We start from the raw sequence: 20,477 nt of genomic DNA, 5'->3' as shown, positions 1-20,477 counted from the left end.
ATTATACTATTACTATTATAAGTATCGTACTACAAATTGGCTATTTAATTATTATAATAACAATGTTATCACTGATCTCAGCGGAACTAGAAGTGCGTGCCAATAAAATGCAGATGCTGACCTTCCACGGTCACTGAATATGTGAGCGGCCGTCTGACGCGGGAGTATTACCTTGCCTACGATTTATATGGAAATGTACGTTTAACTATGGTTTAGATTATGGTTAAAGTATTGATTATATTGTATCGGTAGAAATGTTATAGGTTATAACGGAGAAAACAGTTACCACTACCTACTTTATAATGCGTTCTATTCCAGTCTCATGTTATGGTTTTCATCTTTCTATTATATAGAAACGTTTTGTGTGAGCGTTTTAAATTGCAAATAATTTTGGAAATAACAAAATTTATAATACTAGAAATATTTATTAGTGACCAGTAACTGTGTGCATACTGTTAATATTTCTTGATTCTCTTATAGGTGAAGGCTGGATTTATACTGGGCCCCCTTTTTAGAGGTAAGTGTTCTGTAATTATATAAAACCATCTATTTTCTATCGGTTGATTTCTATCGTGTGTTTTCCATGTAAAGTGATATTGGTGAAGTGAATTATGCTCAACTAAAACGTTTGAAACGCCAAAAATAAAGAACTAAACATTATTATATACAAATTTTATTAATATTTCTTTTTCGAGAAATATGTTATCTCAAAATCTACATTAGTCTTTTACGATACATTTTGCTTTGAGTAGCAGATATAAACACCGAGCTTGAGCGGAGAAATGAAAATAATTAATTTTGTGAGTGGGTATCGAACTCACTGGCACTACGCTCACAGCTAGCATAATGGCCTCGTCTATAATTGCTAATAATCAATAACTCATATAAAAAAGCAGGTCACTAAACCCAACGCAAAGTAAGTCCAACGATAACTGACATGACTGAATTAACTTGACGACTTTATTTAGAGTCCAAGCAATTGTTAATTTCCTCCAATGAGCTAATGGACTAAATCCTCTTTGTACTGTTTGGTAATTGTTTGATTGGGGGCATATTTTTTCGTTTGGTTACTATGTTAAAAAGTTGGTGATCAGATTTAAATTCCAATTCAAATGTCAAGTACTTTTGAATGATCGAATAAATATAAAGCTACCTTCAGGTCGGGAGGCTGTTCTATTGAGCGCAACCGACTACGTACTCCATAGGAGAGCAATCTCCTTAATGTATAGGTTACAATTTTAATATTCTATACATTAATGCAATGGGAGCCATTCTGCATTAAATTCAAATGATCTTTTAATTCAATACATTTTTATATTTTATATTCTTGATCATAGAAATTACTTCTAAATCGTAAGGTAAATAATAATTGTTTGAGAATTATAGTAAAAGTATGCAAATGGGTCAACCAGAAGGGCTGGTAATATTTTTTTATAATAAAATGACATCTTGTTATCGATTTATTAGCGTTAAAACAAAAAATTGTGGAACTGAGTGTCTTCACTCTAATTTCTTTCTTTCAGTGCAGATGTTATACATCTACACTTGGATTTAAGCGTGAAAAACTGAAATATATCATTAATATACAAGTACAATTATAAATTAAATTATACAAATATTGAATGAAGTAAATAACGAAATTGATTATACAACTAATAAAATGTTTAATATTTTCATTTTTATGCTCTGGTTAAGCGCGATGTTGAGTTACGGCACTGAACATGCAATGCCTCAAGAATTTAACGGAAAGTGGAGAACAAAAGTGTATTAATGGGAAAAGAATATTTTAGTCTTAATTAATTATGTTCCATCTGCATATTTTACTATATGCGGGATACTTTTAGAAGCTAAAAAAAACAGTACAATTATCACTCTTCATTTAAAAATTAACAAATCGAACCTACGTCCCTTTATCGAACAAGTTTAACAATTAACACAATATTTAATTGCGTTTCTCTCTCACTGCGTACACATCGTAAAACCACCATATAAATTCACAATGACATTTAACGTATTCTTTATCAAAAGTCTATTTCAATAGGCGTTTTATTATGAATTCTCAACAAAACATATCAATATTTAACACTAAATTATATAGTGGTTTCTCTCTCTATTCAATACATTTATAACTTTGATAATATGTTATTGAAATACTACATCCGCCTTTTATTGATGAATTATGACTGTGAGTGGGAAATTGGGTGGTGTGGAAACTTGCCTTGTAACCTACAATTTTGAGTTAGCATTGAAAGTTGTAAGTTATGCATCCATCGTGGTGCAGTAGACGTCTAGCTTTTAACGCGATGTTTGTGAATTCGATCCCCCGCTGATGGAATGAGTTATATTCTTTTTCTGTCTTTAGTAACTCCAGTTAATATGCAATACTTGATTTGGACGGGAAATGAAAATCAAATTTTCTTGATGTATAGAGAATAAGGCGAAGGAACATACTATTACACTGTGTTCCGCACATTCTTCTTAATTTTTGAGATTATGCGTGTTGAATATTGAAACTCAACATCGCGATTTTTCTTGTTTCAGGCGAGAAAAAATAATCATCCCCGAATGGAAATCAAACCTACAACCTTCGCGCGTTTACATTCAGACGCTGTGTAGTTGCGAAAAAACATCCATATCTATAGCGTTTCTTGTTGTTGTTTTTAGTAGAAAAAAAAAGATAATAAAATAATAATTTTAGTAGGTAGATTAGGCAGTACAGGGGAGCACTGAAAGGGTATTAAGTTCAAAATTCGTAAAGGAAACAGGAGAAAACATATTAATTGCTTCATTTATTTCTATCTGATCAAGTATGCGAAGCCGCAGGATAAAGCTAGTATAATATGAAGAAAGAAGCCTCTTATAGAAAAAATCAAATAACAATACTGATGCATCTACATATCTCGTTCAGATAAGGAACTCGATTTCTACTAACGGTGTCGAATGTTTATTCAAATCACATTCAACGGCGCCTTTAAAGATGTTTTTTTGTTTGTTTAGTATTAACTGATCATAGTAGCTAGGATTTCAACGCATTTTGAAAGAGGTCTTTCTAAGAAACTGGATGAATTCCTCCTAAATATGTATATTTTTATGTAGGTATATAATACAATACTCTTTTGTTGCAACAATGATGTAATTGCACAAAAAAAGCAAGTTAAATATATTAATGTATGCGGAGACTTCGATCATAGTTTTTAAAATATGCATTTTTTAACTTCCCTCTGTACCTATTCTGCACATTGCACGGCGGAAAAACAACAAAATAAAATATTTGAACCTGCGCCTCTGGCAATCAATAGGCATGGACAAGATTTGGATTTTTTCAAATTAAATTTTCTTTTGATATTTGAAACCGAAAATACCTTTGTTGATTTGTAAATACGATTGAAATTGGTTTTAAGTCCGGGTAGCGCAGCAGTACTGAGTATAACTGTAAGCACGATTATTGTGAGTTGCTTTTCCACTCAGGGGAAAGAAAAAGACAAGAGCGGCGTTGAGTTCTGCCACTTATTATTTAATAACTCGAAGCTTAGGCGGCGTGTCGAGAACGGAGAGTTTTAACACCAGGTTCTCTCTGCATACCCCAATAAGTAATATCGAAGCTGTAATAATTGACTTTTCTTACTAATTGTACGTTTTGTGCAGTGACAGTCCCTTAACAATACAATTGTGTTGCGTTACTTGTCAGATTAGCTCCCTTGGTGCTTTCAAACTACGATTTCTGATCCCACTGCTAATGATGGCTTCATTTATTGAAATATTTATTTAGTCTTAATTTTTTACTAGGAAGATAGTGGAGAATGAAGTGTCTTAGCACAAGGCTTCCTCGGTCTATCCGGTTGTACGCAAAATACTGTGTAAAGATTTTTTTCATTTTTTATGGTATTAAAAAATACATATTTTCTCCGTTCTTCACTTCTTGCTCTTACCTGACTTCACTATACTTGTCACCTAACTTTGTCTATATTTACTAAAGCAACTCTTTTGACCCCTGAGTGTTATTTAAAACGTTTATCATCGCAATAACTTCTAAATAATACTTTCTTTATTCTGTTTTTCAATAGGCATAAGGTAAGGAAAGTTGAAGATTGTTATTTTTTTTGGTACTTTCAGTTTTCGACTGGACTCGAATCGAATCCACAACCAGACGTATTAACAATCACACGTTTGTGCCCCTGCACCACGACTGGCCGGCCTGTCACCTACCAATTGGAGACAGCGGTGTGACATTTAGTATGAATTAATTATAATATAGAAACAAAACATAACAAGGCGCCATTGTATCGCTTATAAAGATAATTGTAGCGTCGATAAGGAGAGAGTAACAGCGTGTTACATCGCTTAACTACGAGTACGTAGATAGTAGTGTCAAATGTCGACAGATAGTGTCACCGTTTGCTTTTAGAGGAGAAATGCGTTGTGCATGCTTTCACTTTTTTTTTATTTCGTTTTTGTGTATTTTAGGGTATGATATGCTGGTTGGGGTAATAATAAGTAATAATAATAATTATTATGTTGTATTAATGTATAGGATTGCCTCGTTGCTAGAGCGAGGATATAAAAATATTAACTATTTTATCCTCCGAGTGAGAATCAAACCGACAACCGACGCGTGTACAGTCACACGCTTGTGCCTCTTGGAAATAACAACAATAGAAAAACAAAAGTGATATTAACAACTTAAAACAAACATATAAAAAAAGATAAATAACAATAAATTACGTATAAAAATGGTAATAACATTTACCAATATACAATTACATATTATTTTATATGAGATTCACTTCAAACTTCTCACGTATCGCTTCGCCTCATTCAAAATACAAAGCACGTATAAATTTACAAATATGGCCAATATGTCGAAATGTTTAAAACTATTTGCTTTCTGAGAAACGATTCTTTGCAACGACTATTGAAATATTAGCAAGTTATAGCTAGCTATTTAGTGACTAGCGGACCCGGGCGCGGCTACGCCTGCTTGAAATATAAGAATATAATTTCTATAGAAATATAATTTCAATCTAGATGAAATGCTAAAAGTGACTATTATATTTATTTTCATAAGGATGAATATCAAAATGACGCGGTAACGAACGCGGTTGCGTAGCGACGCGATGGTTGTTATTAACATGGCAGAATAAATTGCATGTCAAATAAGAAAGTATTTTAATTTATTAGTATATATGCGTAATGTAATGTTACATAGCCTATAGCACTTCTGAAGAATACAGCTTTCATACAAAACAAAAGCAATATAAATCGGACCAGTAGATCCAAAGATCTTAGCGTTCAAACAAACAAACAAACTCTTCCGCTTTATTATATTAGTATAGATTGACAGTCAAGCAGGAATTCCACGGCGTATAACGCCGCCTATTTTCCTTGTTGGAGAGTATTAAAAGAGTATTTCTCGAAATTTCTATGGAGATTGGAAAATATGGGTTTTTTGTATTATTGTTCACACATAGTCACTAGTGTACCTAATCCTAGTAATATCACTTAACTTTATGAGGCCGCCTTGGCTCTGGGGCAAAATTGTTTCACTCTAAAAGCGATGGTTGTGAGTTCGATTTCCACTCGGTGGAATTTTTTGTTGGCGTTGATTTTCGTCACTCTAAACACAATATCCCGAATAAATAAATTTCTCTGCCTTCCCTTCTACGTACAGGATACGATGTGAAGCTCAACGAGAAAAAAAAGAATATAATATTTAAATATTAAAAATGGCAACTTCCTCTCACTAGAAAGAAAAAAAACGACCGGATCAATAAATACGCTATCGTAAATATTACTCGTCATTAGCATTTATATTAAATGATTCACCGATCGGTAACCCACTTGCGAATAAGTAGGTACTAACATTCAATATTACAATACCATACTTATATTAGTAAGAAACAATGGGTGCGTCGACCTTTGTAATAGACGTGATGCAAATAAATATAAGTTTTATTAATAAGGTCTTGTTCGGTAATAAGATGCTTGAGATGCATTGTTTCTTATATATAACTATATGTAATATTATAAAAATGTAACTGGACGCTATATGTACCTCCATGGAAAATACGCACAGACGCTGTTCCGCTGCGCCATGACGGTGTCCACAAATATAGCTAAAGACTTATAAGATTAAGGCAACATTAATAAAACACATGTTATTGACATTTGACAAGCAAGGAGGCTTCATAGTTAGTTTGTACTCAATTAAAAATACCTTTAAATCTTACGATATATCCTGCGATAAGTCGATACGATTTATTACAGCGATTGTTTGATAAGTAGTAACTTAAATTTATTATGTGTTTTATATTTTAATTGGTGATATAAATCTTCTTTACTTATCGGACTAATATTATAAATTTAAATGTTTGTGAGGATAGATGCTTATTGCATGCGGAACGGAATGTCTTAGCACTGGATTTCCTCTGCCTACCCTGCTGTGTGCGGGATACAGAGTGAAGTTGATTTTTTTGCTATGAAATCCCAAATCGTATCGTATGGTCGTGTCGTACACTAAAGGCACGCTTAAACAATCTTCCGCACACCGTTATCCGCTAAGCGGTGACAAGTACACGATTGGGCTACAATTTGACGAGAGATTAATATTTGAGTGGGCGTAGGCTTGAGTTGACTGCTCGTTTTTCTCACAGTGCTATTCTATTGAGGATGTTGTGTGAATTATATTTGAATATATTGGCAGTGGGTTCGATTCCGTAACGTTAGCAGTTGTTAGTAAAATTTTTAGTAAGAAAAAATATGACAATAATATTTTGTTTGTGCATCTAAACCCGCTAAATATTTAATAACATAAAATGGACAAATGTATCAAATACGTTAAAAATAAAAACAATCAGTGTAAAATTTACACTAATTTAATTAATATAAGTATAAGCATACTTTAACTATACTCTTTGTGATTTAATTACTAATTCTTTCGCTGGTGACTATCGAAAAAAATATATTTAATAAATATATATATATAAATAATAATTGTAAATGCTAAACTTTGTAAACAGGTTTATCTTGATTTATGCTGGTCCATCCTTGTTGAGAACTTGCATTATTCACTATATGTTGTATGGATTTTATCTAAAAGATAATGGTTGCGATATGCGATAGGGACTTTAGTTAGAGACTTGAAAATAATATTGTCCTTATGGCTTATATATGGTATATATGATGGTAAAATGTGCACAGTAGGCAAAGAGAACCTAGTGTTATAACACTCCGTACCTATAAAGACCTGCGTCCTACAAACTGGCTAGCTCCCTTATAAATGTAGAAGAAAGTAAGTGTTTAGTAAATTTGTTCTTAAATGTAAAACATATGTATTTGCGGTGAACGTAATCGTCAATTTATTTTCACCATCTATTTTGCATTGAAATTAGAAATGAATTGGCCATAATTTATTTCATTCACAACGTTCACACGAACTTTCATAAAATATGATTATATTTTGACAAATGAGATTTCATTTGTAGAGCTTATTTTTGAAACATTATTATCGTACATAATAAATTTGCTGTTTATATTAGAATTAGGATAGAAAACCTAGAATATCTTTTATTCCGTGCAAGCCAAAAAAAAAATGTTTATTTAATAGCTTTCCAATAACAATTTTTTTTACACTATATTCCTCACATAGCAGAGTAGGCACAACCTGGGAATCTAGTGGTAAGACACTCCATTCACCATTAAGATAATTTCGTTCTTCACTTTCTCCCGAATTCTTGAGCAATTGCGCATTGAGTGGCGGAATTCAACGCCGCGTTTTGCCTCATTATCAGAGCGAGGAAATAAAAATAATATTTCACGAGTTAAAATGGAAACCACAACCTGTTGCGTTTACAGCCGCACGTTTGTGCCCCAACGCTTCCACGGACCTCAATTCCATTTTTTTTCCGTTAACAAGGGTGTGACTGCGGTTATGGGTTCGATCCCTCACTTGAGGGAATGAATGATTATTCTTAATATTCCATTTCTTCGGAACGGAGTATCTTAATTCTTAACCGTACGTTAGGATACGGCCTGACAGCATCTCTCTATATATGTATGTTTATTTAAAATACACAAAATACAAATGCTAATTAGTACGTGGGAATGAAGTAAAGTCTGTTAGTTAAATGGCTTGTGGCCTATAAACGTACCTTTCACACGCAGCGGGGGGCGAGTGTCTAGAAATGACATTATTTCCTATTAGCTAAGTTATTTAAAGCTTGGTAAATTTGTCCGGTTAAATTACGTATGGAATAATAATGTTTTAATGTTACGTAAGGAGGGAAGGTGTGGGATACAGGGATATTTAAAAGTTTTTTAATTAAATAAAATATTTGATTTTTTTTTCTTCTTTTTTCTGCTTCACGCTGTATCCCGCACACAGGAGGGTAGGCCGAGGGAAGGCTAGTATTAAGATACTGAATTCTAAAGACCTTTTAATGTTATATACTATGACTAGAAAAATTCAGGAGAAAGTGGGGAATGGAGAATACTAAATTCCTTCTATCTATCCTGTTATAAGCGGGATACAGCGTGAAACTGATTGCATAAGTATATAAATAACCGTATTATTTATCAATTCGATCAATCGTATCACGCTAACATAGCTCCATCATTAGAATAGTTAGCGCCGTGCCTATTGATTAGACATCGATCTGTGGCACGCATACAGATAGCCCCTTTGTTCTCAACGCCGCCTGATGGCATGGCATTCTTGGTGAGTTACTGGGAATTATTTTTATACAACTGTTTACAATATGGTTGCTCCTGTTAAATGGTTCTTATTTGTTGATTGAAGCGGGTTCAAATTTTTTATTATATATTTTTTTGATTTACAATTTATCCCGTATTCAGAATGTAGGTGGAGAAATCGTAGCATTAAGATATGTGTTCTCCACATTCGTCCAAATCCGAGATATTGTACTGAGTGGCAGAATTCAACATCGAGTTTTGTGTTGCTAGAGCGGTAAAATTAAATAATTCAATATTTTTAAAAGATTTTAAGTGTTATTTTACTTAGTAAACAAAATACATATTTAGAAACCGTATAAAATGATTAACGGTGAGGGGATTTGAACCCACTCCTCTTGGTAACCCTCAAAGATATCTAACTACTAAGACGAATTTCGAGCTTCAACAGTGCGTATGCCTTAGTGGTTAAAGCGCTTGGGTACTCTTGAAGAGGTGGGGATTCAAATCCTACGTGATGTTTTTTATATGTTTTCAAAAAAAAGCGATGGAACCCCTCGAAGCGATGGAACCCATAATGACTGCAAATGTTTACTAAATAACGCCATTTTTATTAACTTATCTTACTCGTAACTATAGTCTCGTAGTATAGTCTTATCTGGCGAAGCTATATTCCTCCGTTCCAACTTTTAAAACAATTTCAATTTCTTTTCTGCAGTCATCGAGTTAATTAAATTTAAAAAATGTGCTAAGAAAAGAAATTTCGAAATATTTCAACATCGAGACCATCGTGGCGCAGCATCCCAGTAGGTATCTCACTGTATACTGATTTAATTCTATAAGTTAATTTCATCTGACCACGTAAGCAAAGACGCAGTCAAAGTTAGTTTACATACAAACAACCACATTAACTTATAAAAAAAACGTACGCAAAAAGCCTAGACACTTATAATTTCAAATTCTGAAGTCGTATTGACCTCTAAATACTAAATTTGTCCTTGTCATGTAAAAAACGGAAGGTGCTGGTTCGAAGTCAAGTCCATGTGTGGAATTTTTGAAATTCAATTCGCTATATTTGAACATGGTGCAAAAAGCAACCAAGTTGGTTTATTCCATTGAATGTTGAAAAGCTTTACTGGAATAAATGTGTAAATGGCTTTTAAAAGGTCGTCTTAGTTAGCTGTTAAATTTATATTTTATGTATTAATATTCTTTATTTATTATTATTTTACGCTAACAGGATAGGCAGAGAGCAATCCTTTACCCTTTTCGGGGTTAGGTTAGGTTCGATTCCCCTGAATAGGAATTGAACCCGCATTCCGTACAGTCCGACGCGCAAGGACAAAAATGTGTTTAACAAAATATGTAGATCTAATTTCGTTATTGACCTATTTCAGTTCAAACAATACAAAGTTTAAACAATTAACACTCGCTGCGTATCGTCAGACATTGTTCTAAACGTGCTAATTGCCGTCTAATGTAGGGTCAATGGTATCGGCATCGGTAGTTATAATTGAGTCTGTCGTGGCTCAGTGGTTGCCTGTAAACGCCTTAGATCCCCACTTAAATCTAAACCCACCCCTTATATCTAAAAAAAATATTTAGTTGCTTTTTGGAAGTAAAAGGTTGATGGGTAAAAGTTTTCTCTTTTATATATATTTTTTTAATATTATACATATCATCATACTTAATTAGCTTCGGTATTACTATAATTTAGTACGAGGTACAATTTATTTTGTGAATTTATTCAAAGGGTAATGTAATTTATATTTCAAACCGCGCGTAAATCATATAAATTGGTATAATTGGAATAGTGATTTTAAATTATAATAATTTTAATAACCAATTTTGTAATGTTAATATCAACTAAATATTTATATCAACTGTAGTATTTAAATATAGATATATATATATATAGATATGAGAACTGCCACCACCGTCTTCGGCAGAAATGAGTGCCTTAAACCTATCCATCAGAAAGCTGACGCGTCGCGATCTCCGTCGCTCAAATACACGCGCTATCGCTATCGTGCTAAGTGCGATCATGCGGAATCGGGGATCGAAAGTTTTCGCTCGCAATTTAGGAAGGCCTCATCTCACGAAACTCAAAAAAGAAGATGGTAGAATTGTTACATCTATATTTGAGATACTCAATGAAGTTGAGCGTTACTACGAGCAGCTATACTCGTCAAAATCAGGGAAACCCGGCAAATCCAGAGCTAGTGACCAGCGCGCTCCTTTAACGCGCCATTACACCGAAGAGCTCCCGGATGTTGACCTCGGTGAGATTAGGATGGCTTTGGAACAGCTTAAAAACAACAAAGCTCCGGGCGATGACGGAATTACTACAGAACTCCTTAAAGCAGGTGGCACCCCAGTCCTGAAAGTGCTAACAAGCCTCTTCAATTCCGTTATCCATCACGGTAAAACCCCGGAAACATGGAGCAAGAGTGACGTGGTACTGTTCTTCAAGAAGGGAGACCTCTCTTGAAGAACTATAGACCGATCTCACTCTTGAGCCACGTATACAAGCTGTTCTCCAGAGTTCTGACGAATCGTCTTGCCAGCAGATTTGACGAGTTCCAGCCGCCAGAGCAAGCCGGGTTTCGACCAGGCTACAGCACCGTAGACCACATCCATACTGTTCGGCAGATAGTACAAAAAACTCAGGAGTACAATCGACCGCTGTGTATGGCTTTCGTGGACTACGAAAAAGCCTTTGATTCTATCGAAACCTGGGCGGTTCTGGACGCACTGCAGCGATGCCGTATCGATTGGAGGTACATCGAGGTGCTGCGAAGTTTGTATACGTCTGCTACATTGACTGTCCAAATCCAGAAGAGTAAAACCAAGGCGATCCAACTGCGCAGAGGTGTAAGGCAGGGTGATGTCATATCCCCGAAAATGTTTAACAACGCATTGGAAGACGTCTTCAAAACCCTGGATTGGTCCGGCTTTGGAGTCAATGTAAACGGCGAGTACATCACACACCTCAGATTTGCCGACGATATCGTAATCGTAGCAGAGTCGCTGGAACAGCTAGCCGAGATGCTGCAGAGCCTAGATGAATCTTCGCGGCGTGTTGGTCTCGGTATGAACTTGAGCAAGACAAAGGTTATGTTCAACGAGCATGTCATACAGGGGCCGATATACGTGGACGGCACTCCTCTTGAAGTTGTTCGGGAGTATATATACCTAGGGCAAACTATCCAGCTTGGTAAAAACAACTTCGAGAAAGAGGCTGATCGAAGAATTCAACTGGGTTGGGCAGCGTTTGGCAAGCTACGTCAAATCTTTTCGTCGCCAATTCCGCAATGTCTGAAGACAAAAGTCTTCAACCAGTGCGTTTTGCCAATCATGACATACGGTGCCGAAACGTGGACACTAACAGTCGGTCTAGTCCATAAGTTCCAAGTCGCCCAACGTGCTATGGAGCGAGCTATGCTCGGAGTCTCTTTGAAAGATAAAATCAGAAATGAGGTTATCCGGAAAAGAACCAGAGTTACCGACATCGCTCGCAGAATTAGTACGTTGAAATGGCAATGGGCTGGACACATCTGTCGAAGGACCGATGGCCGTTGGAGCAGACGAGTCCTTGAGTGGAGACCGCGGATCGGCAAGCGTAGCGTAGGGCGCCCTCCAGCTCGATGGACCGACGACCTGAAGAAGGTTGCTGGCTTCGACTGGATGCGGAAGGCGGAGGATCGGGAGCTTTGGCGCACCCTGGGAGAGGCCTATGTCCAGCAGTGGACCCGAAAAGGCTGATTTGATTGATTGATTTGATTGATATATAGATAGGATAGGATACGCGGTAGTTTTCGGCTCAAATCTTACACCTTTATCTTTTATACTAACTTTACCTGTAGCTTTACCTCCGTACTCATAGAAATAATGAAGAGCTGTTTATTTTTTTTTTAAATGTCAAAGCCTTCTTCCTTCTTTTTTAATTCGAACCAGTCATTCTTGAAATAATGCATTCGAGTAAACAATTTTTCAGTTTTATAATATACTTAAGTATAGGTTAATAAGTTGTCCACAATATTCTTCATCTAGACAGTAAAATAACCTAAGATCACTACTTATTGCTACTAAAGAAAATATTCTCTACTACGTAGGTTTCCAGGGGAGAGAAGAAATTAATATTTCATAGATTTACAGTGTAGGTCCATTGCGTTACAGGGCGAGGAGCTTAGAGCAGTGCCTGGGACTTGGGACCACGTAGTAAAATAAAGGAACCTTTTGAAAATACATATTAACGCCCGCCTTCACTCTCTGAGCTCCTGTCTCTATGTAACCTTATTCAAAATAATCCTACTATTGCTGGCTTTGAAATACGTTCTAGTACTACATAGCATATTACATAGCATAATAATGTACATTAAGAAGTAAAATGCACTCATATTTAAAAAAATATTAAATATATAATATATATTCCTCAATCCACTCTCCCAAAGAAATACGAAAAAATCTCAAAAACTACTTCACCAATTCAGATACTCCTCCTTCTTTTGAAGTGGGTTAAAAGAAGTACAGTTTAAGCTTTATAATAATATAACTAATACAAGTTGCCGATGCAACATGCAGATAACATGTAACCCCTCAACACGCACTTATTTACATGTCATTAAAATAAAATAAATAAATGTATGACGCTGACAAAGTCAAAGGTTAGCGTATGTCCGTTTATTGTCTATGGAAGATTTACATAAAATTGTATTTAAGAACCATTCGAGGAGAATCCTTAAGATAGTTATCTATTTAAACTTTAAATAAAATGTTAGGTCGTGGTGTATCGGCACAGTCTGACTTTTAGCACGGTGATTGTGGGTTCGATCACTTCTCCGGGAATTGATTTTCTTTTAAATTATATTAAATTCTCCGATATCTGCTCCGTAAAGCTTCCAAAACACTATTTAAAATATATTCATTGCTAAATACAAAACACTCTCTGCCTAATTATTATTCACGTCCTACGTTCCCCACGCTCCGCCCAATTTTGGATTGGAGGAACTTAACGCCGTGCTTTGTCAACTGCCCTACCGTGGAATATAGGCCTCCTAGAATATATATTTATGTCTGTTATTTATATATAAAGATAAATGATAAAAGGTTACGCAGTTTACATACTATCTGCAATAATTAATACACATGATTAGTTCAAAACGCGTTATATTGAATATAACTCATATAATATTGAATGTACAATGTAAAGTAAGCTTTTAATTATAAAAAAGAAATTTGCGCATCGTAAATAAAACTTCACTTTTTTTAGCTCACGTTGTATCCCGTATATAGCAGGGTAGGCAGAGGGAATCTAGTGTCAGAATTAGTAATATTAAATATTTATTTTCTTCAAGTAGGAATTGAACCTAAAACCTGTCGGGCTTGTGCTACTTCTCCATGACGGCTTCATAAAAATTTTAAGTGTGATTAAACGATCAATGCTCAACCATTACTTGCATATAAATGATTTCTTTAAGTGCATTTCTGTAACATTTACTTAATATACAACATTTTCGAAGAAAATTTAGCTCGAAAATATCTTTTAAAAGGCTAATAAACTTTACTTCTAAAGTGTTCTACTATAAAACTAGAATAAAACACCCAAAAAGGCCACCATAAACGTAACATTTCTCGAACTACTTAAAATCAATGTTTTCAAGAAAGAACTGCTACCATTTATTTAGTCGTGACGTGAATAGGTCTCTTTATTTAATGCTTCGTCGCGTTTTAAAGAGTCGCAAACTGTAGAGTACCATTTACTAAATGTAAGGGTGGGAGGGATTAGCCCTCTCTCTCACGCTTGTTAGCTTTTGAACAGGTGGGAGAGGGTAGACACACTTGTGGAATATGCAAGAGTTAAATTAATTAGATGTTAATAAGAACTGTTAAAGAAACTAAAAGGATTGGAGTTCACTTCAAAAAGTAGTTAGAGTGCTTCAGTATTCTGGAATATATAAATGTTCAGGTATGGATATATTATTTTCTAGTAACTATGAAGCTTTCTCTGCCTTAAAACTAAAATGAAACGTTCTTCTCAACTTTCTTGAAATGCTTTCAAATGTTTATGAAATAGCATCTTCAAATAAATTACACTTTATTGTATTCCAAATAATTTAAAAAATTAAAGAAGATTGTGATAGAGTGTGTTCTGAAAATACAGGCAACGTAAGGTCAAAAAACGTCTTTTTCTCTTTGAACTTAATTATACTAAGTCGAATAAATTACACGATTTTAAATATTACCCAATCACCATAAATTAACTTATCACCAAGATTATTAATCTCTTACAGTGTCAATGGCATGGTGGGTAAAAAACTACTGTTGCATCACCACGAGATCAGATAAAGCCTCCTTTATTACAGCTTGTCATGCTCGAACGATTTTTATTTGTTACTATTCAATATACTAGTTTTTACTACGATTTTTGTCTATTTCTTTTGGTTTTGGCTATTTTTAAATATGAATAGACTTAGATGAGGTACGTTTAAATATAAAATGTACTTATTTATCACAGGATTATAAGATTAGAAAGCATAACTTTAGCAGAATACGCAGAGGGAAACTAGCAGAACCTACGACACTCCGTTTCTCAAGCACCAATCAACTTATGGAATACTTCGTGTTGAGCAGCGGAACACAACGCGGCGCTTTGTCTTACCTTGTTACCAGAGCGAAAAAAAGAAAAAAGGAATCGAATCCACAACCGTCGCGTGTACAGATAGATATTTATTCTGGAAAAGATTTAAAAACCTATATTTTACTGATGCTACTAACATCAAAAGTGTTGTAAAACTGTAACTTTATGTTCAACGAGCGCTACCAATTGCTTCTATTTAAAAAATATTACTGTTTCTAAAATATGTACATGTATTATAAAAATCATTTTAATGTTGTTCCAACATTTGTTCCTGAAGTCCATGAAATTCCATGATGACTCGCGGAACTTACCGCTGCGTGCGTCATATAAGAACATTATAAATATGACTATACTACTTGAATAATAAATAAATAATATTAAGAAAAATAGTTTTAATCTAAAAAGGTCATTTACAGAAAGCCCGACTAAAGTAAAACCACAACGGGCACCGTTGAAAAGAGCGTTATCTTCAAACGGATAGGTTACATTGCTCCCATACATTACATAAACGAAAACAAGCATTGAAAACACAAATAGATGTACGATAACCGATTTGGAACGTCGTAAATCAGTTTGTTACAATTAAATGTTAAGCATTTCTTGGGCTAAGTTCATAATGGAAAATAAAAAATATATACATTTTTATACAATATAGAAGTAGTATTAAGTCCAGTAGTAGTGGATTAAACTGTCAGTTACTCAGTAAGAGAAGAGTATTTTATGGCTAACATATAATATTAAATTAACTACTACTTGGCTAAATATAGTGATATAAGTTTATGCCTATAATTCCCATTCTACAAACGTTGCTTCAAGTACTACTACGATATGTAATGCCTTTTTATTACGTCTTTGTTCTTAGTAAAACACCATGGATATTGACGTACGTTAAAGAATGTAAGTAATTTTGATAGACCATGGAATTTAAATTTGAAATCAATACTATATTAGTAAAATATTTAAATAAAATAACTATCGATGCTGTCGTAGCAAAGCTGAGTCATGTCTGATTGAATGCAGATTTCCAAGCATATATGTATACTTTTTTTAGGGTTCCGTATCTTAAAAGATAAAAATGGAACACTTATATAATCACTTTGTTGTCCGTCATTCCGTCTGTCAAAACCATATCGAGATCGTGAGAAGGTTCAAGCTGAAATTAATAACTTAATTAACAATGATAAAAATTAGGAAATTTCCTGTTTATAATCAAGTTGAAAATTAGGCCGATAAATACCACTTAGTTGACCTCAATCTAATTAGATACTATTTAAGAAATACTCTCAAGAAATTTGTACATTCATGAAAAAATTTACAAAACTATCAATAAAACGGAAAATAACAAAAAAATACTTTTGAATATTCTGTATAAATATTATGTCCATATAGATGTGACACAGAATATTAATATTTTAAAAACATATGAACTAAATCATTGTTTTATGTTTTGTAATAATATTTTTCTATCCACAGTGTGGAATAAAATTATAATCATGTTAAAATAAGTAGTATTTTATCATTGGTAAATAATAATTGGTATTTTTTTACAAATAATATAAAATATATATATTTTTTGTTTTTAACATATGAACAAAGCTTTACGAAACTGAGCTCACTTTACAGGCAGTATTGTATCGTAATTGGAATGTCAGTGAATGATCGATATTTATCTCAATCGATTCTAAAGAAACGAGTTTTATAAATCGGATTACGTAAAGAGATTTCATTATGTTTTGAGATGATCATCTTTAGATTGGAGAGCGATGTTTTTTTATATATTTCTCTGTTTAATTCAAATACGAACTTAAGTACATATTGGTTAAAAGTGCCGTTAAATAATTTTAATTTTCTTGTAATTTTGAAAATAGATATTTATTGCTTTTTTGATACGCTTTTATTAGATCCACACATAAAAGTACATATAAATTTTTACATGTGCACATATATGCACGTATATATATATTTTTTTTATTGACGGCAACAACCGTCAGTCACTCTAACAGTTACACGCGGTGCCCCCACGGTGTACAAAAACCACTTGAACTTTTCTTAAATTTCTGTATTGGGATTTGATATTAAGTAGAGCAGTTTCTTATTGTAATCACTTACTAGTATTAGCATTCTTTATTCATTGGCTAACTTTAGAGGGGCAAGTGTGGGGGATAAATAAAGAATTAAAATTAATAAAATCACTTTATATTATGTTCAAAAATCATTCCGGAACCCTTCAACCCGCATGTTACATACGAACAATTACAGACTTAAGTAATTAAGAGGGTGAATCTAATTCTTATATAGGCGTGAGTTTTATAACGTAAGGTATAAATTAAGACGCATGTGTATAATTAAAGCTGACAGAGTAGAAGTGATATATCTTGTTTAACGCTTAGGTTTTATAATAGTTTAAAAAACTATATTATTTTAGCTACAAGCGACATTCAAAATATAATAGGATAGAACAGAGGGAACTTAATGCCTAGACACTCTGTTCCCCACTCTCCTCCTAACTTTCAAGGCATTGCGTTTTAAATAACGAGGCTCACCACCGCGCTTGTTATTTACCTTCCGTGCTATATACAGACTAATGTGAGAAGTTAAAAATGTATATTAATATTTATTTGTAGAGAAAGTAAATTCAATATTGCCTTTAAAATCCTAGAGATAATAAATATTATCACATATTCCTAATGCATACATTTTTCAACACGTTTCTTAAACGCAATCGAAATTCGTAATACCTACTAAGCTAGCGTGTAATAGGTTTCCGTGCGCACGCGCCGGTCTCATATCAAACGTTGCGGCAGACGCCTAGCACAAAGAATATAATAAAGGCTAAGAAAAAACTTATTTTTTTAAACTTCACGCTCATTGCGTGTTGAGGAACTCAATGCTGAGCCTTGTCTTGTTATCAAAGCAGGAAAATTGAAAATAATTTATTCCTCCGTGGAAATCGAACCCAAAACCATCATGTTTTCAGTTATATACTTGTGCCATTATGGCTTATCATTCCGAAAATAGTTGAGTTTCGCTACTCAACAGCCAACATGCTACATCTCGAGACACTCAAGGGTCTTGAAGCTAAACACAAGATCTGGAAACGATGTGATTTTGCTTAAAATTTTCAAGAATATAAAAAATATATACTTACAACGTTATAAAATTCGAACAAGTATTTCGTCTTTATACAAAATATTTTATATAAAATTTGAAAGTAGAAAATTAAGCTTAAAAAGTTCACGGCGCATTGCAGTACATGTCTAGATAGAGCCAGCTCTACCAAGTGGCAGTAATTTAGTTTTTATTATGAAGCTAATAGTATGTAAGGTAATAGTATGCCATAATTTTTTTATTATTTCGCAAATGTATATCCTTCTGATTAGATTTCCTGGAAAAGATCAGTTTTAGTGGTTTAAGGCCCTTATCACATTTTATTGTAAAATACTATGTTAATTGTATTATTCGTGAATGACATGACAGACAAGCAAGTACAGTCGTTCTTTGTTCGTTCCGCTTTTAAAAATTAAATTTCGTAATTTAAAGTGACTAAAAACAAGTGAAATAGTGATTTAAATTATATTTATAAGCAACTTACGTGGTTGCAATTTTCATTTTAAAAAGTTGTAGTTGATTAAGTGTTTAAAATCTGGTCTAAAGTTTTCTAGTGCAAGAGGTCGACGGGCAAATACCCGCATTTTTTATTTATAAAATGAACAGTCGATAGAAAAAAGTATTGCCTTAGAATATAAATACCAAATTTGCACTAAACGCTAGCCGCTTCGATAGCCCAGTATATAGAGGTGCAGATTTAAGTAGAAGCCAACGTGTGAGCAGAGTTCAAGACCAAAGCACAAAATATTTTTAAAAAAAAAATATTTTTTAAAAAAAGTATTTTCATAAAATTATTTATAATGTCAAGCACGTGTAACATTTGTAAATTGAATGTACTGGTTACGCAAAAAAGAATAAATTGTGCAAAATGTCAAACCAAATACCACTTTGAATGTGTTGTTCGATCGGGGACTAAATCCAATATCGTACGAGGACTGTGGCTTTGTGCGGCCTGTAAGAATAAGTCTCCACCTACTTTAGTGGAAAGTGGAATTGGAAGTGCTCACAAAACTACCGAAGAGACAGTCGCCTCTGATGATAAGTGGCTATCGGCAATTAGAAACGAAGTGCAGAAAGTTATTACCCAAACTGTAAGTACAGAACTCATAAAAATTCGGGAAGAATTGTGTGGATTGCAAGATATACATTCATCCATAGAGTATTTGTCAAATATTTTCGACACGGTGAAACAGGAGTTGGAAGAAGCAAAAAAAGAAATTTTATTATTGAAGAAAGATAATAGCGAATTAAGAGACATAGTAAATAGTCACGCAAATGCAATTAGTATTATTGATAAGGAAGCCAGAGCAAATAATATTGAAGTGCATTGCGTACCCGAACATAAAGGTGAAAACTTACTTAAAACAGTGGAACAAATTGGAAGGGTTATAAGTATTCCTATCACTGAGGGAAGTGTAGTTAAATGTACCCGGGTGGCTAAATTTAATAAGGCGTCCTTGCGTCCAAGATCGGTTGTGGTTAAATTTAGTTCATCGTTACTAAGAGACAAATTTTTGGCAGGAGTAATTAATTTTAACAAAGCTAATAAAGAGGATAAGTTAAGTACAGCGCATCTTGGGTTATCTGGAGAAAAGAAACCAGTTTTTATTACAGAGCACTTGTCGTCTACAGCTAAGGATATCTACGCTGCAGCTCGTATTTTTGCCAAAGAAAAAAATTATCGTTTTGTTTGGTCGCGTAACGGCAATATATTTTTACGAAAATCGATTTCTAGTGACAAATTATTAGTGAAATCTAAGGACCACTTAGTTACTTTAGCATAAGGATTGTTTCAAGTATTGCTTCTTGATTGTAAAAAAAAAAAAGATGAGTTATCACTTTAATATATTTTATCAAAACGTTAGAGGTATGAGAACAAAAACAAATGAAATATATCTTTCTGTCCTTAATTCAAATTACGATATAATAATTTTTACAGAAACTTGGCTTAATTGTGGTGTACTGAATAATGAGTTAATAGATGATAGATACTATGTGTTTCGTAGGGACCGTGAATCCGGTCAATCGTGTAAATTGGATGGAG

General features: G+C 33.9%; 1 protein-coding gene across 1 annotated transcript; it reads left to right on the top strand.

Moving 5' to 3' along the window:
- Positions 1 to 19,233: 19,233 nt before the first annotated feature.
- On the top strand, positions 19,234 to 20,217 carry LOC146532389 (uncharacterized). Its single transcript, XM_085196200.1, has one exon. The coding sequence runs from the start codon at positions 19,234 to 19,236 to the stop codon at positions 20,215 to 20,217; it is 984 nt and encodes a 327-aa protein (XP_085052326.1).
- The last annotated feature ends 260 nt before the right edge of the window (positions 20,218 to 20,477 follow it).

Source organism: Heliconius melpomene, chromosome 13 (genome assembly GCF_056956725.1).
Source record: "Heliconius melpomene rosina isolate 202511_hmr_F chromosome 13, ASM5695672v1, whole genome shotgun sequence".
Classification (NCBI taxonomy): domain Eukaryota; kingdom Metazoa; phylum Arthropoda; class Insecta; order Lepidoptera; family Nymphalidae; genus Heliconius; species Heliconius melpomene.
This window is presented reverse-complemented; position numbering and strand designations above follow the sequence as displayed.